This window comes from Dendropsophus ebraccatus, chromosome 5, assembly GCF_027789765.1.
Source record: "Dendropsophus ebraccatus isolate aDenEbr1 chromosome 5, aDenEbr1.pat, whole genome shotgun sequence".
NCBI classification, from domain to species: domain Eukaryota; kingdom Metazoa; phylum Chordata; class Amphibia; order Anura; family Hylidae; genus Dendropsophus; species Dendropsophus ebraccatus.
The window spans coordinates 137,070,147-137,089,119 of record NC_091458.1 but is presented as its reverse complement, the minus strand read 5'-3'; the positions used below and the strand labels follow the sequence as shown (position 1 = coordinate 137,089,119).

General features: G+C 45.1%; 1 protein-coding gene across 1 annotated transcript; it reads right to left on the bottom strand.

The window, feature by feature from the left end:
• Positions 1–564: 564 nt before the first annotated feature.
• On the bottom strand, positions 565–14,315 carry PPIE (peptidylprolyl isomerase E). The gene is made up of 10 exons (XM_069972550.1): positions 14,252–14,315; positions 14,033–14,131; positions 11,467–11,510; positions 11,349–11,375; positions 4,123–4,204; positions 2,977–3,077; positions 2,738–2,861; positions 2,063–2,248; positions 1,601–1,743; positions 565–747 (listed from the first exon to the last, which is right to left on the bottom strand). The coding sequence occupies exons 1-10, from the start codon at positions 14,280–14,282 to the stop codon at positions 679–681; spliced, it is 906 nt and encodes a 301-aa protein (XP_069828651.1). The 5' UTR covers positions 14,283–14,315; the 3' UTR covers positions 565–678.
• Between the last annotated feature and the right edge of the window lie 4,658 nt (positions 14,316–18,973).

Below are 18,973 nucleotides of genomic sequence, written 5' to 3'. Positions count from 1 at the left end.
GGATTTTATAGATCCTGTCCTATTTTAGTCTGGAAACCCGGCATGGACTCCCCCACAGAAGTCTATGGGAGTGCCGGAACTCTGGACACTTTCCTGATGCAAGTCACAAAAGCGTCCGCAATCCCGATGACAGGCCAGGACTGGGGACAGGTGGAAGGCCAAACGGGTGACTGCAGGGAGTGATTTCCCTCCACCCGACCCCCGTACATGACAGAGACACTACAGTGAAGGGAGACACCTAGTGGCCATATGTATAAAAGTTGCTTTAAACAAAACAAAACACAAATAGAGTATTTAGCAAAACTGACTTTGATCAAAACCTGTAGATTTCTTTAAGAAAAGATAATTCTCACCAGTGCCTCTCTAAATGCTTAGACCAGGAATAGGGAACCTCTGGCCCTCCAGCTAGACAGTCATGATGGGACTTGTAGTTCTGCAACAGCTGGAGGGGCAAAGGTTCCCCATCCCTGGTATAGACTGTCACTAGCAATTGTATGTACTAATGCTTCATTATAGTCTCAAATAAAATAATTTGTAAGTATTAATTAATAGACAAACCAAGGCTAGAAAACAAAATATTTATTTGTAACAAATTAATAATTTACAAAAGTGTTTTACGGAAAATGTAAGGTTTTCTTGTAACGTTTGTTGGTCATCAGGTTGATGGTTGATGCAACGTCATACATATTCCCCACAGTCTGAGATGATTATCTTCTGTTTTGGTTTTCCATCCTTGTTCCCTTGGGCCTTTTCAATAAAGAGAAATAATACATATAGTTATGTACGTGACTCCATAGTATATTTATTAGGAAAGACACGGTGTTAGCTAGGAAAGGTTTTTGTTACACTTCTTTTGTTTCTGGGAAACAGGGAATCTTACTAATAAAGCCCCTATTACACAGGGCAATCTCTGGGAGCAAGCGAGTCCCGACCTGTTTGGTCAGCGCTCGCTTGTTCCTCCTTCCCTACTTGCTGCCGGCGCTATTGCATGTGCCAACAACGAGAGCGGGGGGTGGGGGTGGGTTGCCCATAAGTGATAGTGGTTGTCTGATGGTTGCTCTCCAAGTCATTGTCTTTCAACATGTTAAAAAACAATGATCGTCCAACAACATTTATGTCGGCTGATTGTTGCCTTTTATTAAAAGGCCGTAATGGTAATAGGCAAGGGAGAGAAAAAGAAGAAAGCAGGCACCGGCGCCTCGTGTGTGCTAAGCTGACTGTTCCAAAAACACAGGATACTCCCAAAATAATGGGGCCCGTGGAGAGAATAAGTGAATAAGTGAATAAAATAAAAAGGAATTAAGGTACTCACGGTCAGCGCTGTCCACATAGAGAAGTGGCCGAAAGATTTAGAGGTCAGTATCTACTATAGCCATGTGTAATGCTACACGATGTAGCTGGTGTAGCATTACACATGGCTGTAGTAGATACTGTCCTCTAAATCTTTCGGCCACTTCTCTATGTGGACAGTGCTGACCGTGAGTACCTTAATTCCTTTTTATTTTATTCACTTGTAATGGTAATAGGGCCTTACAGCTTCGCCCAAGGACCCTATTACACAACTCAAAAAGCTATAGTAAGGAGAAGTAGTAACACTGACCTCCATCTGCCGTACAACTTCTATTCCCTCCATCACCTCTCCAAACACGACATGCTTCCCATCAAGCCAATCTGTCTTGTCACATGTTATGAAGAACTGTGATCCATTTGTATTTTGACCAGAATTTGCCATAGACAATAAACCTGTAGAGAAGATAGACCATTAGGGCTGACAAGACCCATACAATAATCAATATGCTGTCCTGTAAACTTTCAATTTGCCTTAGCCAATAAATCATGCCCATCTATACTGTCGATAGGATGTTCTGCTTTACAAAAACCTTTTCAAGTGCTCAGAATTCCAAGAACCTACATTTTGGCCATTTTGACATTACATGATATTCTAATGCTAGACTCTGCTGGGTCGGAAACATTAAAAAACTTTTTCCAAAAAAAATTATATATATATATATATATATATATATATATTAGCATCTATTGATTACTAGCCAAGCTTACCTACCTGCACCAGTGTGCTTCAGAATGAAGTTCTCATCATCAAACTTTCGGCCATAGATGGATTTTCCTCCTGTGCCATTGTGATTGGTGAAGTCCCCTCCCTGACACATGAACTGTGGGATAATTCTATGAAAGCTGCTTCCCTTGTAGCCAAAGCCCTTCTCATGTGTGCAGAGGCAACGGAAGTTTTCTGCATGTTAAAAAACAAAACAAAAACAGTCTGTAGTCTAATACATTAAAGGGGCGTTCCAGGAAAAAAAAAGTTTTTAAGTCAGCTAATACCAAAAAGCTAAAAAGATATGTAAATTACTTAGATTTTTTTAAAAAATCAAGTCCACCAGCACTTATCAGCTGCTGTATGTCCTGCAGGAAGTGGTGTATTCTTTCCAGTCTGACAGTGCTCTCTGCTGCCACCTCTGTCAGGAACTGTCCAGAGCAGTAGCAAATCCCCATAGAAATCCTCTCCTGCTTTGGACAGTTCCCAAGCATAAGAAGAACAGAATCTTACACTGCAGCTACTACTGAGAGAACAAGCAACAGTAAAGAGTAAACAGCCTGTGTTACTCACACAATTCCATAGCCCCCTCAAACAGCTGATCAACAGGCATGCCAGGAGGTTAGGCCATCAGTTTTAGATGCCTGGATAATGATGTAAGTAACAGCACATTTACCAACTCACCTACTGTCATGGGAACAATATCTGCTCGTAACAAGAAGCGGATGCGTCCAGCAGGCTTGTTCCCAATCTTGATGTCCATGTAGACCTGGGGGTTGGCGCGTACCTTCTTAGGAGGTGGCTCTCCCTGCATGCGTAAAAATAGACACAAAAGAAATAACATACTGGCTAACAGCAAATCCATTTACAAGCACACGTTTTACTCTAACTATAACTGTGCCATTTTTCCAAATGACCGTTACCTCTTGTGCTGCAGATTTCGGTGCTTCTGTCCCTTCAGCCTGTTCAGTTTCCTCAAGCGTTTTGCCAGAAAATTTTTTGAGCCAGTCGTCATCAGACCAAACTAGAGTAAAAAAAAAAAAAAAATGTAAATCAGTTTATGAAAATATGCACACTGAGTTTCTGAATCACCTGAATGTTAAAACCCTATAAAGCCGCCCCCCCCCCCAGCGGTTGCTGTGTCTGTACGCCACTCCAGACACAGCAGCTTTGTGACGAAAGATAGAACTCTTAAGGGTGCGTTCACACGTACAGGATCCACGGCAGATCTGCAGATTTGATGGTGCAAATTTGATGCCGTGTTCAGTTATTTAGATAAAATCTGCTGCGGATCTGCAGCAGACAATACGCTGCGGATCCGGTACGTGTGGACGTACCCTAAAGGAAAACAATCATGTAAAAATGGCTATTAAGCTCAGGAAGTGTGCTGATAAATAATTCAGCACTCTTCCCACACATATCCCTATATCCCCCATCCCTGCTAATGAAAACTTATAAACGTACGTTTACAGATTGGCGTGCTGTATGTTAATGACCCCCAAGAAGTCATGAGGGAGGTGGGCTGTTGAAAGGCAGTCAAGGTCCCCTGGGAAGTTCGGTGATGTAGTCACACCCCTCTGGTGGTGATTCAAACTCAAGTAAAGCTGTGACATCCTCCAGAGGCGCGCTGTAGTGTTCGGCAGTGTGCAGACGCTCTCATGCGCAGTACAGCAAGTCCTATTCTGTGCTGTAGGGGGCGTGATGGGAACTTTGGCGCCGACGGACGCTACAGTACGCCTTAGGAGGACGTCACAGCTTCACTGGAGGGGCGTGATTACATCACCGAATCGCCCAGGGGACCGTGACTACCTTTTCCACAGCCCACTACCCAGATGACTACTTGTACATTACCATACAGCGCACCAATCAGTAAAAGTAAGTTTAAGTTTTTCTTTGCAGGGATGGGGAATATAAGGACATGTATGGGAAGTTTGCCGAGTGACACATCCTGAGTTTAATAGCCATTTTTAATGTGATTGGTTCCCTTTAAACAGGAGCCCAGAAACGCAGTGAGACTGTAGCTTAAAATGCAGAACAGTCCCAAAATGATGTCCAATAGCAGAACCCACCTGCCTTCGAAGAGCCTTCCTTTAGTCTCATTGGCTTTGCAAGATTTACACGTATTGTTCTACCGAAGAGTTCAGATTCATTCTAGTGAACAAATGAAACCTCAGTTATTAGTGTGAAGGTAGAACACGAGGCTTTGGTCCCACACAGTATTTTGCAACCAAAATCAGATTCCACCTTTTTTCCATTCTAATTTTCCAAAGATATACACACAATTTATAAGTAAAATCTCAGCTGCTCTGGCGCAACTCACCCTCCACTAGAGGTCAAGATCATATAGAGCCAGAAGTAGTCCTCACGTGCATTCAAGTCCTCAGTAGGTGCCGATAGCAGATCGTTCTAAGAAGAAGAGGATACTATAGATATCTTTCAGAAATAATACAATCACTATAAAACAGAACTATAGTCCACGCACTAATCCATCAATCAATGCTCACTAGTGTGTGCCAATGCAAAACCCTGACCAGCGTAAGAAAACTTGGGTCCTACCTGGGTGTACAGAGTTACACGTCTTGCCCCGTTTGTCCATGATGTCAACTCTGTACACCCAGGTAGGACCCAAGTTTTCTTACGCTGGTCAGGGTTTTGCATTGGCACACACTAGTGAGCATTGATTGATGGATTAGTGCGTGGACTATAGTTCTGTTTTATAGTGATTGTATTATTTCTGAAAGATATCTATAGTATCCTCTTCTTCTTAGAACGATTTGCTATCGGCACCTACTGAGGACTTGAATGCACGTGAGGACTACTTCTGGCCCTATATGATCTTGACCTCTAGTGGAGGGTGAGTTGCGCCAGAGCAGCTAAGATTTTACATATAAATTGTGTGTATATCTTGTCAGCATTATTTTAGTTTCCTTGTTTGGACATTGGTAGGCTGTGTCCATTGCTCTGTGCAGTACCACCTAGAGGGTTGTGGCGCAGCTTGGGTTAAGTCTTTTTTAGACTAGCCATATACAGATTTAATTTTCCAAAGAGTCTGTGAGGAATGAAAGGTGGAATCTGATTGGTTGCTAGGTGCCACTGAGCCAGTTTCACTTTACACCATGTTTGATAAATCTCCCCCAGAAAGGCTATGTTCACACACTCTTCAAATTGAGGGGATGGCCGTAATTTCAAAACAACGGCCGTTATTTGTCCTTAAATAGCGGCCATCCACTCGATTTCAACATTGTGTGAACATAGCCTTTCTGTGTTTTCAATCCATTCCTGGTTTTGGTTGCAAAACACTGACCAAAATACTGAGCAAAACCACCAAACCTGACTGGCTAAGTGGGACACCAGTAGCCAGAAGCAAGCAGGGGCGCAGCCAGGTAATGTATTAGCCAGGCAGGGCAGGGCTAAGTGCGAAGGGGCATTACATATTCGAAGCAGAATGAAAAATCTGCTGCGGGTATGTAAACCCATAGAAAATGACAGTACCAGGAATCGTAGCGGAACTCACAGTGTGAAATCCGCTGCGATCTGGTACGTAAGAAGCCACCCTCAATGTCCAATGCTTTTTTACCCCTGCAGATAAGCTGCTTCCAGATCTGGTTATTCTTGTCTTTCTATTAAAGGGGTATTCCCCCCAAAATTATTTTTGCATTAATACGTCGCCCACCCGTAGCTTTCCATCTTTCCAATATGAAGGTATTAAAGATTCTGCACAGTTTTGCTGTTATCTAGGTACATCTACCCCCACGGATTGCATAGAATCATCAAACCTCAGTCCAACCCGACACGCTCCCTGCTCCTGGCCCGCACCCTCCGAGGCGGCATCACGTGTCCTCCCTCTCTTCAATGGGCCGGGTTAGCAGGTAACCCAGCCAAACTGAAGTGAAGGAGGACTGGGGGTGGCTGATGTTAGAGAGGGAGACAGTGATTAGTGCAGCTGTCACTGTCTCCCTCTCTAACTGCAGCCACCCCAGTCACCGGTACCGTGTGCCCCCCCAGCCCCAGAGCTCACCCCCTGACTGTGCCCCCTGTCACCCTTGTCACTCGCGCCCCTCGCCCACAACACCCCCGCGCTCATCCACGGCACCTCACCTTCCTTACCGGCGGCACCTCTCAACCCCCCCCCCCCCGCCCGTTGGGCTCATCGGCGGCGTCACCCGCGGCGGTGCTTACCCCCGCCCCCCCCCCCCCCGCTGGGTCACCCACGGCTCTGTTAACCACAGCTACCTCGTCCCGCCTGCTCACCACCGGCGACATCTTCCTCCGCTCCTTATTCCGACCTCCGCTGGCCTCTTCCGCGGCACCTCCCGTGACCTGCGGCAGCGCTAACCGGCACCCCCCTCCTCTGCTGGGCTCAATCGCGGCACCCCTCCTTCCTTGTCAGCCGCGGTTCACTCGTGCCGCCCGCTCACCACCCAAGCTTACCGGCGGCATAAACCCCCCCCCCCCCCCCCGCTAGGCCCATCCACGGCACCTCCCGTCCCATCGTGCCGCCCGCCCACCGTCCCAGTATACCAGCGGCATTCCCCCAAACCCCCCCCCGCGCTGGGCTCAATCACAGCACCCCCCCCCCCTTCACCCGCGGCTCACTTGTGCTGCTCGCCCGCGGTACCCCTATCACCCTCACCATCCCAGTTTACCGGCGGCACCCCCTCCCCCTAGGCTCAAGAGATCGGTCTCACCCGTCCACCCACCTATCTCAGCTCTGCTGCGCCGAGTCACCATGTCAGCTCTGCTGCGCCGAGTCACCATGTCAGCTCTGCTGCGCCGAGTCACCATGTCAGCTCTGCTGCGCCGAGTCACCATGTCAGCTCTGCTGCGCCGAGTCACCATGTCAGCTCTGCTGCGCCGAGTCACCATGTCAGCTCTGCTGCGCCGAGTCACCATGTCAGCTCTGCTGCGCCGAGTCACCATGTCAGCTCTGCTGCGCCGAGTCACCATGTCAGCTCTGCTGCGCCGAGTCACCATGTCAGCTCTGCTGCGCCGAGTCACCATGTCAGCTCTGCTGCGCCGAGTCACCATGTCAGCTCTGCTGCGCCGAGTCACCATGTCAGCTCTGCTGCGCCGAGTCACCATGTCAGCTCTGCTGCGCCGAGTCACCATGTCAGCTCTGCTGTGCCGAGTCACCATGTCAGCTCTGCTGCGCCGAGTCACCATGTCAGCTCTGCTGCGCCGAGTCACCATGTCAGCTCTGCTGCGCCGAGTCACCATGTCAGCTCTGCTGCGCCAAGTCAACATGTCAGCTCTGCTGCGCCAAGTCACCATCTCAGCAATGCTACGCCATTATCACTATCTCAGCTCTGCTACTTCATCATCATCAGGCATGAGCATTGCATGATGGGAAATGTAGTTTCCTATCTTAATAATAGACCATCTTTTTAAAAAAGTGTAACTCCGGAACGACAGCAGCTAGAAAGATGGGAGACAGCTCAAAATACTCAGGGGGACTTGGTGAGTAAGACCAGGTTTGGGAGCATTTCCTTTTTTCTTTGCTCTTGGGGGAATACCCCTTTAAGAACTCATGCATGTGTACAGAAGCATTGGCAGCAATAGCTGTCAGCAGAAGCTACTTTTTGAAGGTCTATGTGCAGCTTTAGACTTTTTATTCCTCGTCACTCAGAAATCAATGCCCAATCCACAAAGTAATTTTAATTGTCACACAGGTGTCTGGAAACAGCTCACTCTTTCCATATCAAGAAAGCCAATATCTGTATGCCAAACAACCAACACTTACTGAAGGTGTACTGCCATGTTTAGTTTTGCACAGCCAGACTAGAAAAACTACATTGCGCCATCTAGTGGCTAAAAGGAAATATTACAACACAAGCCAGGAAAATGTACAAATCTATTCAAGGCTTACTTTTATGCACACACAGAAAATTTACGACGTTTCGGCTCTTCTAATACATCCTGAGCCTTCCTCAAGTATAGGGGGGATGTAACCTGCAGATTACCCTATCACACGGGTGCGGGCTGTGCAGCCTTCATTTTATTGAGAACGGCATTGCAGTGCAGTCAGCGTCCAGGGGAAATCACATGTCATCACACTGACCGGGAAGCAGGGAGCCTGAAGAGAACGCTGCAGCCGCCCGACAGCCCGGACAGGTCGTCAGGACATCACTGGTCTGTATGTGAGGCAGCTGAGGCGGCTTTTTCCATAGCAAAGTGTGGTGACCTCTGCAGAGCCTGTGTGTCTCCTCCCTCCTCCTCAGCCTCCTCGTGCAGCGTCCAGGACCCTCTCCCTGTGCTGTAATCCTGAGGAGGCTTATCTCCACTCTCTGTCCCCTATCTCTGTCTGTTTAATTACATCACAAGTTTCCTCTGGCTTCTTATCTTGTGTCCATAAGTCAGTGTGAGTGCTCTGTATCTCCCTCTCTTATCTCCTCTCTGTCTCTCTATCTATCTATCCCTATATATCTATTTATCCATCTACAGATAGGGAATAAACCTGGAGCTGCACAGCATCATATCCCATCACAGCTCCGTGTAAGCCACAACCCCCTGGTATATGTAGGAGATATAGTATGACACCAGCCATCAACCTCTAGCCCCAGCCACCATGGCCCTGTGTTGTCCCATCCCTGCTGCTGACCCTCACCCCCTCCCATTAGACTCTGGGAGAGCTCCAGGGCCCACATGCAGCCCCCCCTCTCCCTCCATGACCCCAGCCCTGCAGATGGCACATCCCACCTTCAGGAAGCAGTTGGTGCAAATAATGAGAAGGATCAAAAGTCTGAGGTACTAAAAGATGATCAAATTGAGTGAGCTGCAATGTAATGTGTGGTGGTCTCCCCTCAACATATGCTGCAGGACCCCCACCCAGCACCCAGTCCTGTTCTATGGACTCTACAAAAAAAATACCCTAATTTATGGAATAGAAATTTGTAGGAATGACAGTATAATGTCCCCACCATGTGACCAGACAAAGGCCAGTGGGATCCCAGGGCTGGGACATCACCAGTGCCCAGAACTGGGTGTCAATCTGTTTATTTGCGGTTTGTTTTATCTATCTATCTGTTTCCTCTTTCTCTCTGTCTCTTCTTTCTCTCTCTGTCCCCTCTATCTATGGCATTGCAGTGTCTGAATATTCTGTGGCAGTCTCACCCCATGTACATTGTGCCAACCCTGGTGCTGTGCATAGACCCGCTGCAGTGCCACAATATATACAGACACTTACAATATATATAACAATCCTATAATTATCCGGATAATTTGCTATAATTCTTATGACACAAGTTACTGGCCAACTGCAGCTGTGTTCACATGCTGCAGTTTGGTTATTTGTTACAGGTTTTTACATATTTAAATACCTTGTGGGCAATAACTGCATTGCAGCCTCCACAAGCTCAAAGAGGTCTCCCAAAATGTAGGATACGGAATAACTAGCTGATTGGTGGAAGTTGTAGTGCACAAAGAGTTATGTTGGGAGCTGCAGTTGTACCTCCCTGTACACAACAACTCCCAGCATACCTCCTTGTGCACAACAACTCCCAGCATACCTCCTTGTACACAACAACTCCCAGCATACCTCCTTGTGCACAACAACTCCCAGCATACCTCCTTGTACACAACTCCCAGCATACCCCCTTGTATACAACAACTCCCAGCATAGCTCCTTTGTACACAACAAATCCCAGCATACCTCCTTCTGCACAAAAACTCCCATCATACCTCCTTGTGCACATAGAGGTATGCTGGGAGTTGTTGTGCAGATATCTGCAGTCTGGGGGCGTGGGGGAAGACGGCAGGGCATTATATTTGTATTTTTACAGTTTTGTTTTTTTTTAAACTTTAGTATTGAAATGGTATCGAGTATCGAAATAAAACAGCTGGTATCGGTATCGAACTCAAGATTCTGGTATCGTGACATCACTAACTGGAAGTATACTAATGCCAGTCCCAGCTCCTGCACTGTGTATTCATAGATATAGGCTAGGTTCACACTTGTTACTGCCCTACTTTTGCCAAACATGTTAGCACACCAGAAAGACATTATGCCGATGTTTACTGCTGCATACTCAAGCCATTCCCATTCATTTCAATGCACTGAATGTAGTCCAATATTGACTATGGGAAGTTCCTTTCTCAGAATATCCTGTAATTTCCAACTCTTAACACATGACTTCCTGTACTTTGTGGTCCTGCAGTTATGGTATTAATAAACATAAAATTATCCTCAATGAAAGAAAAAATCTTTTTCTTTCAAAACAACTGTTTTTAGAAAGTTATACAGATTTGTAAATTACTTCTATTTAAAAATCTCAAGTCTTCCAGTATTTATCAGCTGCTGTATGTCCTGCAGTAAGTGGTGTATTCTCTCCAGTCTGACACAGTGCTCTCTGTTGCCACCTCTGTCCATGTCAGAAACTGTGCAGAGCAGTAGCAAATTGCCATAGAAAACCTCTCCTGCTCTGGACAGTTCCTGTCAGCAGTAAGCACTGGATCAGACTGAACGTCCTGCAGGACATACAGCAGCTGATAAGTATGAGAAGACTTGAGATTTCTCAATAGAAGTAAATTATATGTCTATATAACTTTCTGAAAACAGTTGACTTAAAAAAAAAAAAAAAAGATTTTCGACGGAGTACCCCTTTAACCAGAAAAATGATCATTTCAGCCACAAGATGTCTGACTGGTACCTTCTGAAAACAAGTCAGAGGTTTAAAAGATCTTTATCGATTTCACCCATTCTAAGAAATACATTTTCTTAGAAGGATTGTCTATCCTTTGCCCAGTCACACTGATCATGTATGGGCAGATTTTACAACTGTAATGGTCAAAATAGACTAAAAGGTGTATAGCTGTGACTAAAAAAAACGATTGCTCATTAGAGAGTCTTTCAACCACCAAGTTACTTCTATTTAAAGAGGATGTACCACCAGGTACGTCCTCTTTAAGCTAAACCCACGGATCAAACGGCGCCATTCATTCATTCTAACGGAGCCGCACCATACAGGGGAGGGAATTCCCTCCCACTGGGGGCGGCCCAGCCTACCTCAAGTGCTTGAGCACCGTCCGGTTCCAGTGCATAGAATGGTGCCGTGCACGAGAACCGGGCCGCGGTCCAAAAAACGGACAGCGGCACCGGCTTCCCCGTGACAGCACCATTCGATCCATGGGTTTAGCATTAAGGGGATGTACCTGGTGGTACATCCTCTTTAATGTGTACGGCCACCTTAGCATCAGCACTACAGGATCTCACACCATCTGCAGAGCAGTCAGGATTTGATAAGAACCTCTTTGCACACCTTGCTGTATGTTTTGCTATTAGAAGAGAAGCTGTTCATACCATGTTATCAATGGCTGCAGCCGCATCCTGGAAAACATAAAACATTGTGAACGTTATATAAGTATGCAAGAGTTCATATCTTTATCACAAAAAAAAAAAAAAAAATGGTTCAACTCACCTCAGGGAGTTCAAATTCAACAAAGGCAAATCCTCTGTGCTTTTCTGTAATGAAATACAATATGAACAAATAATATAAAAAGCACTTTATAAGCATTTCCCGTAATAAGTGTATATTGGGGATTTGTATAACTTTTGAGGGGCAATACAATACTTTAATAAAAATTTTCGCCAGACTTCTCCTTTAACCCCTAGACGACCCTGGACGTAGGGTTATGTCATGGAAGTCTGTCCCCAGACGACCCTGGACGTAACCCTACCTGATCGCGCTGCCGCATGTCATTAACCCCTTAAACACCGTGATCGCGGCGCGACCGCGGCGTTTAAGTGCAAGTGACAGGGGGAGTCCCCTGTCACTTACCGATCGGGACCCCCGCAGTGTGACTGCGGGGGTCCTGATCGTTGAAACGGACCGCCGGAGGTCTCTCACCTGCCTCTGTGCGGTCCGATCAGCGATCTGCTGCACCAAGCCTGCACAGGCAGGCTCAATGAGCAGATCGCCGATAACACTGATCAATGCTATGCCTATGGCATAGCAATGGTCAGTGTAAAAATCAAAGTAGTGTATGTACAAGTCCCCCAAAGGGACTTCAAATGTGTAAAAAAAAAAAAAAAGTTCAACACACTTTTACACTACCCCAAAACCCCTCCCCCAATAAAAGTCTAAATCACCCCCCTTTCCCATTATATAAATAAAACATATAAAAATAAATAAAAAGATAAACATATAATATACCGTAGCGTGCGTAATTGTCCGACCTATTAAAATATAACAAGCGTCACTGCGAACAGCGTACACGAAAAGAGGGGAAAAAGTGCGCAGATTACCGATTTTATGTTACATTATATATTTAAAAAAAAATCAATAAAAAGTGATCAAAACGTCCGATCTTCACAAATATGGTATTAATAAAAACTAGAGATCATGGCGGAAAAAAATGACACCCCATACAGCCCCGTAGGTGAAAAAATAAAAACGTTATAAGTGTCACAATAGGCCAATTTTATTAATATTTAATTGCCAAAAAAAAGGATTTCATAAAAAAAATTATATATAACATTAGAGAATCTGTGTAACCTGCATATGGTTGTGTTCGGACTGACCTATAGAGTAATAGTATCATGTCGCTGTTACCATATAGTGCATTACGTAGACACAGGAACCCCCCAAACGTTACCATATTGCATTCTTTTCTACGATTTCACCTATTTATATCTTCATAAATAATATATTTGGAATTCCATCATACATGTTATGGTAAAATGAATGACGCCATTACACAGTACAACTATTCCTGTAACAAACACTTACATGGCCTTGTAGATAGAAAACTGAGAGTGCTAGAGCTCTTAGAAGGGGGGAGGGAAAAAACGAAAGCACTAAGATCAAAATTTGCGCGGTCCACTGGGTCATTTTGGGCCTGGTCCTCAAAGGGTTAAATTTGTTTTCACTAGGGATGAGTGAATTTACGGTGTTAGCAAAGCACTCCGGTAAGCTTTGCCGTCAGCTTGTCACCCTACTGCCTTTGTACTCTGTGTCGCTCCCACTCCAGGTGCCTGGAAATGCTGGATACAGTCCTAGGAAACTCCGCCCAGTTTATCCTGCATCCAGCTTTTCCAAGCACCCGGAGCGGAGCAGCATGGAGTACATAGGCAGCCGGCTGAGCTTAGCAAAGCACTTTTCTAACACTGTAAATTCGTTCATCCCAAATTTTGACAGAACACATTTCACACTTTGCCACAATACTCCTAGAGGGAATAAACAAAGTATACATTTTTATTTTAGACCTGGGTCTTTACTTCAGTGACCATCACCTATGTCATTCCACCAGGTTACATAGATCCCGCAACCAGACGAAGAATGAACAGACATGGCATGCTGGGAGGTGTTCTTCCCTCTCACAGCAGTGAATGGATAGCAGGAAGAACTACAGTCAATGCTTCTCCATTACCAACATACAGGAAAGTGCCAGCTGTAGGTGTCTGATCCTGTCTCACTATATCTGTGACATGAAGGCTCTGTCACTATATGACACAAGTGTAAGGCTGGCCGCACTGATAGATATAGCAGGATGCGGGGGACCCAATATAGGGTATTAATACACACACACATACATACATACATACATACGCGTGTGTGTGTTATAATACACTCTACATGGGTTCATATATTATATATATTAGGGTGCAGGCTGACCCCACATACAGTGTATATATATATATATATATATATATATATATATATATATATATATATATGGGGTCACCCTGCCCCCTAATGTTATATAATACTTAGATGCAGGGTGACCCCATATACAGTGTGTATATATATATATATATATATATATATATATGGGTCACCCTGCACCCTGATGTTATATAATACTTAGATATTAAAGTAGGGTGCAGGGTGACTCCACATACAGTGATTATATATATCACTCTATGTGGGGTCACCCCGCACCCTACTTTATATATATACTTATATAGGGTGCAGGGTGACCCCATATAGAGTGTATTATAAGACATATGGTGACCCCTAGGGCTGTCCCTGAAGAAGCACCCACCAGTTTCATAGTCCAGCGGGATCTGAATGTCAGTGATGTCTCCGAAGGGAATGAAGGCAGCGTGCAGGATCTTCTCATCCACCTCCTCGGCCAGGCCGCCTGTAATACAGAGAAGATACAGCGGAGATATAGCAGTCTCTCTATAACGCCGGTCACGGCCCCGTCCCGGTATTAATATGACGCTATGCGCGTTACTTAGCTACTCTTGCTGGTACTAACCTACGTACAGCACCCGCTTGGTGGCCGCCATGTTGCGTTGAATCCTAGCAACCTTTCCCCTCTGACGTCATTCGCGTGAGCACGCACGCACGCACGACGTCCACTCACTAGAGGGAAAAATACAACTGTCTCCGGTTGGCGGGTCTCTTCATAGGAATCTGTGTCAGAGATGATAGTTTATGTATCAGGACAGTGAGGGGTTGTCTGCACACCAGGAAATAAGCTCCAAATTGTTAGACAGTCGTATCACATCATACATTCAGCTCATTGTGGAATCTCCTGGGTTACGCCCTGTATGTGCCCAGCAGCCGTCTGTGTATACAGGGTAGAAGTGGTACTGTGCAGTGTCTGTATACAGGGTAGAAGTGGTACTGTGCAGTGACTGTATACAGGGTAGAAGTGGTACTGTGCAGTGTCTGTATACAGGGTAGAAGTGGTACTGTGCAGTGTCTGTATACAGGGTAGAAGTGGTACTGTGCAGTGTCTGTATACAGGGTAGAAGTGGTACTGTGCAGTGTCTGTATACAGGGTAGAAGTGGTACTGTGCAGTGTCTGTATACAGGGTAGAAGTGGTACTGTGCAGTGTCTGTATACGGGGTAGAAGTGGTAACATGCAGTGTCTGTATACAGGGTAGAAGTGGTACTGTGCAGTGTCTGTATACAGGGTAGAAGTGGTACTGTGCAGTGTCTGTATACAGGGTAGAAGTACTGTGCAGTGTCTGTATACAGGGTAGAAGTGGTACTGTGCAGTGTCTGTATACAGGGTAGAAGTGGTAACATGCAGTGTCTGTATACGGGGTAGAAGTGGTACTGTGCAGTGTCTGTATACAGGGTAGAAGTGGTACTGTGCAGTGTCTGTATACAGGGTAGAAGTACTGTGCAGTGTCTGTATACAGGGTAGAAGTGGTAACATGCAGTGTCTGTATACGGGGTAGAAGTGGTACTGTGCAGTGTCTGTATACAGGGTAGAAGTGGTACTGTGCAGTGTCTGTATACAGGGTAGAAGTACTGTGCAGTGTCTGTATACAGGGTAGAAGTGGTAACATGCAGTGTCTGTATACAGGGTAGAAGTACTGTGCAGTGTCTGTATACAGGGTAGAAGTGGTACTGTGCAGTGTCTGTATACAGGGTAGAAGTACTGTGCAGTGTCTGTATACAGGGTAGAAGTGGTACTGTGCAGTGTCTGTATACAGGGTAGAAGTGGTAACATGCAGTGTCTGTATACAGGGTAGAAGTGGTAACATGCAGTGTCTGTATACAGGGTAGAAGTGGTACTGTGCAGTGTCTGTATACGGGGTAGAAGTGGTACTGTGCAGTGTCTGTATACAGGGTAGAAGTGGTACTGTGCAGTGTCTGTATACAGGGTAGAAGTGGTACTGTGCAGTGACTGTATACAGGGTAGAAGTGGTACTGTGCAGTGTCTGTATACAGGGTAGAAGTGGTACTGTGCAGTGTCTGTATACAGGGTAGAAGTGGTACTGTGCAGTGTCTGTATACAGGGTAGAAGTGGTACTGTGCAGTGTCTGTATTCAGGGTAGAAGTGGTAACATGCAGTGTCTGTATACAGGGTAGAAGTGGTACTGTGCAGTGTCTGTATACAGGGTAGAAGTGGTACTGTGCAGTGTCTGTATACAGGGTAGAAGTGGTACTGTGCAGTGTCTGTATACAGGGTAGAAGTGGTACTGTGCAGTGTCTGTATACGGGGTAGAAGTGGTACTGTGCAGTGTCTGTATACGGGGTAGAAGTGGTACTGTGCCGTGGCTGCAGCAGGCTGTGTGTGTGTATATGTATGCTATGGCTGCAGCAGCCTCTGTGTGTGTGTTTATGGGCATGCTATGGCTGCAGCAGGCTCTGTGTGAAGGTGACCATGAAGGGTTAATACTTCTGGAAACCATTGTAATCTTTCAAATGTCTCCAGCTTTGGAACCGCTTCTAGCTGGTCTACAAGGAATGTTGGCAGTTCCTGGCTTTGGCTTCACAAAATCAGTTAGATAAAGCCCTCTGTGTAAATGCACTATTAGTTAGAAAAGACCACCTGCTCCATCTTGTCTAGTTTTGAGTTGCAGCTCACCTGCAGAACATATAGCAGCTGATAAGTACTGGAAGACTTGAGATTTTTTTTTTAATAAAAGTAAATTACAAATCTTTATAACTTTCTGACAGCAGTTGATCTCAAAGAACACATTTTTTTGGTTAACTACCACTTTAAATATGCTTTTTGTTCAGCAATGGAGTCTTGCATGGCGAGCGTGCTTACATGCCATGGAGGTTGTGTTTTCTCTGAGACAACTGTAACCGCTGATTCCAAGTCTTCCTGAATATATCTACATTGTGCTACAGTGCCTAATTTAAGGACATTTCTATTAAACACAATATTACATCAAGTAGATGGGGCTGAATAACCAGCTTGTGTGGTTATGATATGACATGTAGTCAGAAATACATCAAAGAACCTTATGGCGTTTACAAGGCAGAAGTATAAAGCTGGTTTAACCCCTTAACGACATCGGGCGTAAATTTACGCCCTCGCAGCCTGGTACTTAACGCACCAGGGCGTAAATTTACGCCCGATGTTTCCCCGCGATCGGGGAAGATGGCCAGCTATAACGTATAGCAGGCCATCTCTGCTCGTGATTAACCCCCCCCCCCCCCCCCCTGATTAACCCCCCCCCCCCCCCCCCCGTGCCGACGATCGCTGCTATCGGCTGATCAATACAGATCAGCGGATAGCAGCTGAATACAGCTTTCCGGGTCATCGGTGACCCGGAAAGCAATGGCGATTGGTGTCGCATTTACAGAGCCCTCGTGCTGCCAAAACACTGTAAAACCCCCACAAGTGACCCCATTCTGGAAACTACACCCCTCAAGGAATCTATCAAGGGGTGCAGTGAGGATATGGCCCCCTTGATGACGGGCACATTTGTGCCGTGAAAGTGAAAAAATAAAAAATTTCCCTTTCACGTAATATTGTTCCACATTTGTACCTGTCACCAGTGGGGTCCATATGCTCACTGCCCCCCTTGTTAGATTCCTTGAGGGGTGTAGTTTCCAGAATGGGGTCACTTGTGGGGGGTTTCAAGTGTTTTGGCAGCACGAGGGCTCTGTAAATGCGACATGGCCCTTGAAATCCATTCCAGTAAAATCCAGCTTGCAAAGGCCAATTGGCGCTCCTTCCCTTCGGAGGCTCGTCCTGTGCCCGCTTGGCACTTTATGTCCACATGTGGGGTATTTCCGTACTCGGGAGAAACTGCGCTACATGTTTTGTGTTTTTTTTTCCTTTTATCCCATTGTAAAAATGAAAAATGAAGGCTAGAACAACGTTTTAGTGTAAAAAATAAATTTTTCTTTTCATGCCATAGTGTTCTGAAAATCTATGAAGCACCTGTGGGGTCCAGATGCTCACCGCACCCCTTGTTACATTCCTTGAGGGGTCTAGTTTTCTAAATGGTGTCCCTTTAGGGGTGTTTTTTAGGTTTTGGCACCCCAGAGCCTCTGCCAACCTGAAGTGGTACAGTCAGAAATGACCAAATATAACGGAGCCATTGAAATTCACTAGGCGCTCCTTTGTATCTGAGGCTTGTGGTTCCGTCAAACAATGCATTAGGGCCACATATGGGGTATTTCTATAAACTGCAGAAACGGAGCAATCAATATTGGGGTGCATTTCTCTGGTAATAAGTTTCTAAATATGAAAAATATTGGATTACAATAAAATCTCTGCACAGAAAATTAAAATTTTCAAATTTCTTACACACGTAGCTTTTATTTCTGTGACTCTCCTAAAGGGTTAAAACACTTTCTGGATATGCTTTTGCAGAGTTTGGGGGGTGCAGTTTCTGAAATGGGGTGCTTTGTGGGGCTTTCTAACATACAGGCCCCTCAAATACACTTTAAATCTGAACAGGTCCCTAAAAATATCCGATTTTGAAATTTTACTGAAAATTTGGAAATTTGCTGCTTATGTTTTAAGCTTTCTATTGTCTAAAAAAATGAAAGATAGTTTAATAAATGCCGCCAACATAAAGTAGACATGTTGCTAATGCTATTTAATATATAATTTATGTAGTATAGCCACTTTCTGTATAAGCAAAAAAGTTTCAGAGTTGGAAAAATGCATTTTTTCACCATTTTTCACATTATTTGGGGTTTTTCATAAAGATTCGTTATAAGTATTGACTCCAATTTACCAGAAATGTAAAGTACAATATGTCACGAGAAAACAATCTCAGAATCAGCCGGATAGGTAAAAGCATCCCGAAGTTATTAATGACTAAAGTGACACAGGTCATATTCATAAAATTTGTCTCTGTCATTAAGGCAATTTGTTAAAGGACAACTCCGGCCAAAATGTATTTAATATGTTATTACATAAGGAAAGTTAGACAAATTCCTAATGTACATTAACTATGGGAAATGCACATATACTGCTATTTCCCTTCATTTAGTAGATCAGGCAGGCAGTAGATCAATTTCTCAAAAAAACTGACGTAACAAATTAGGTGTAATTCACATGACATTTCTAGCAGGGGGTGTACTATATGTAGAAGTCTATGTAGTGTATGGTCTATGGCAGGGGTACTCAACTTATAGTGAAGGTCCACTTACCGGGGTCTATTGTCAGGTGAAGGTCTAAGCTGATCATCATTAGTAAACGTGTTGTGCTCCCCCAGTAGTATATAGTCCCCCTGTGTGCTCCCCCAGTAGTATATAGTCCCCTTGTGC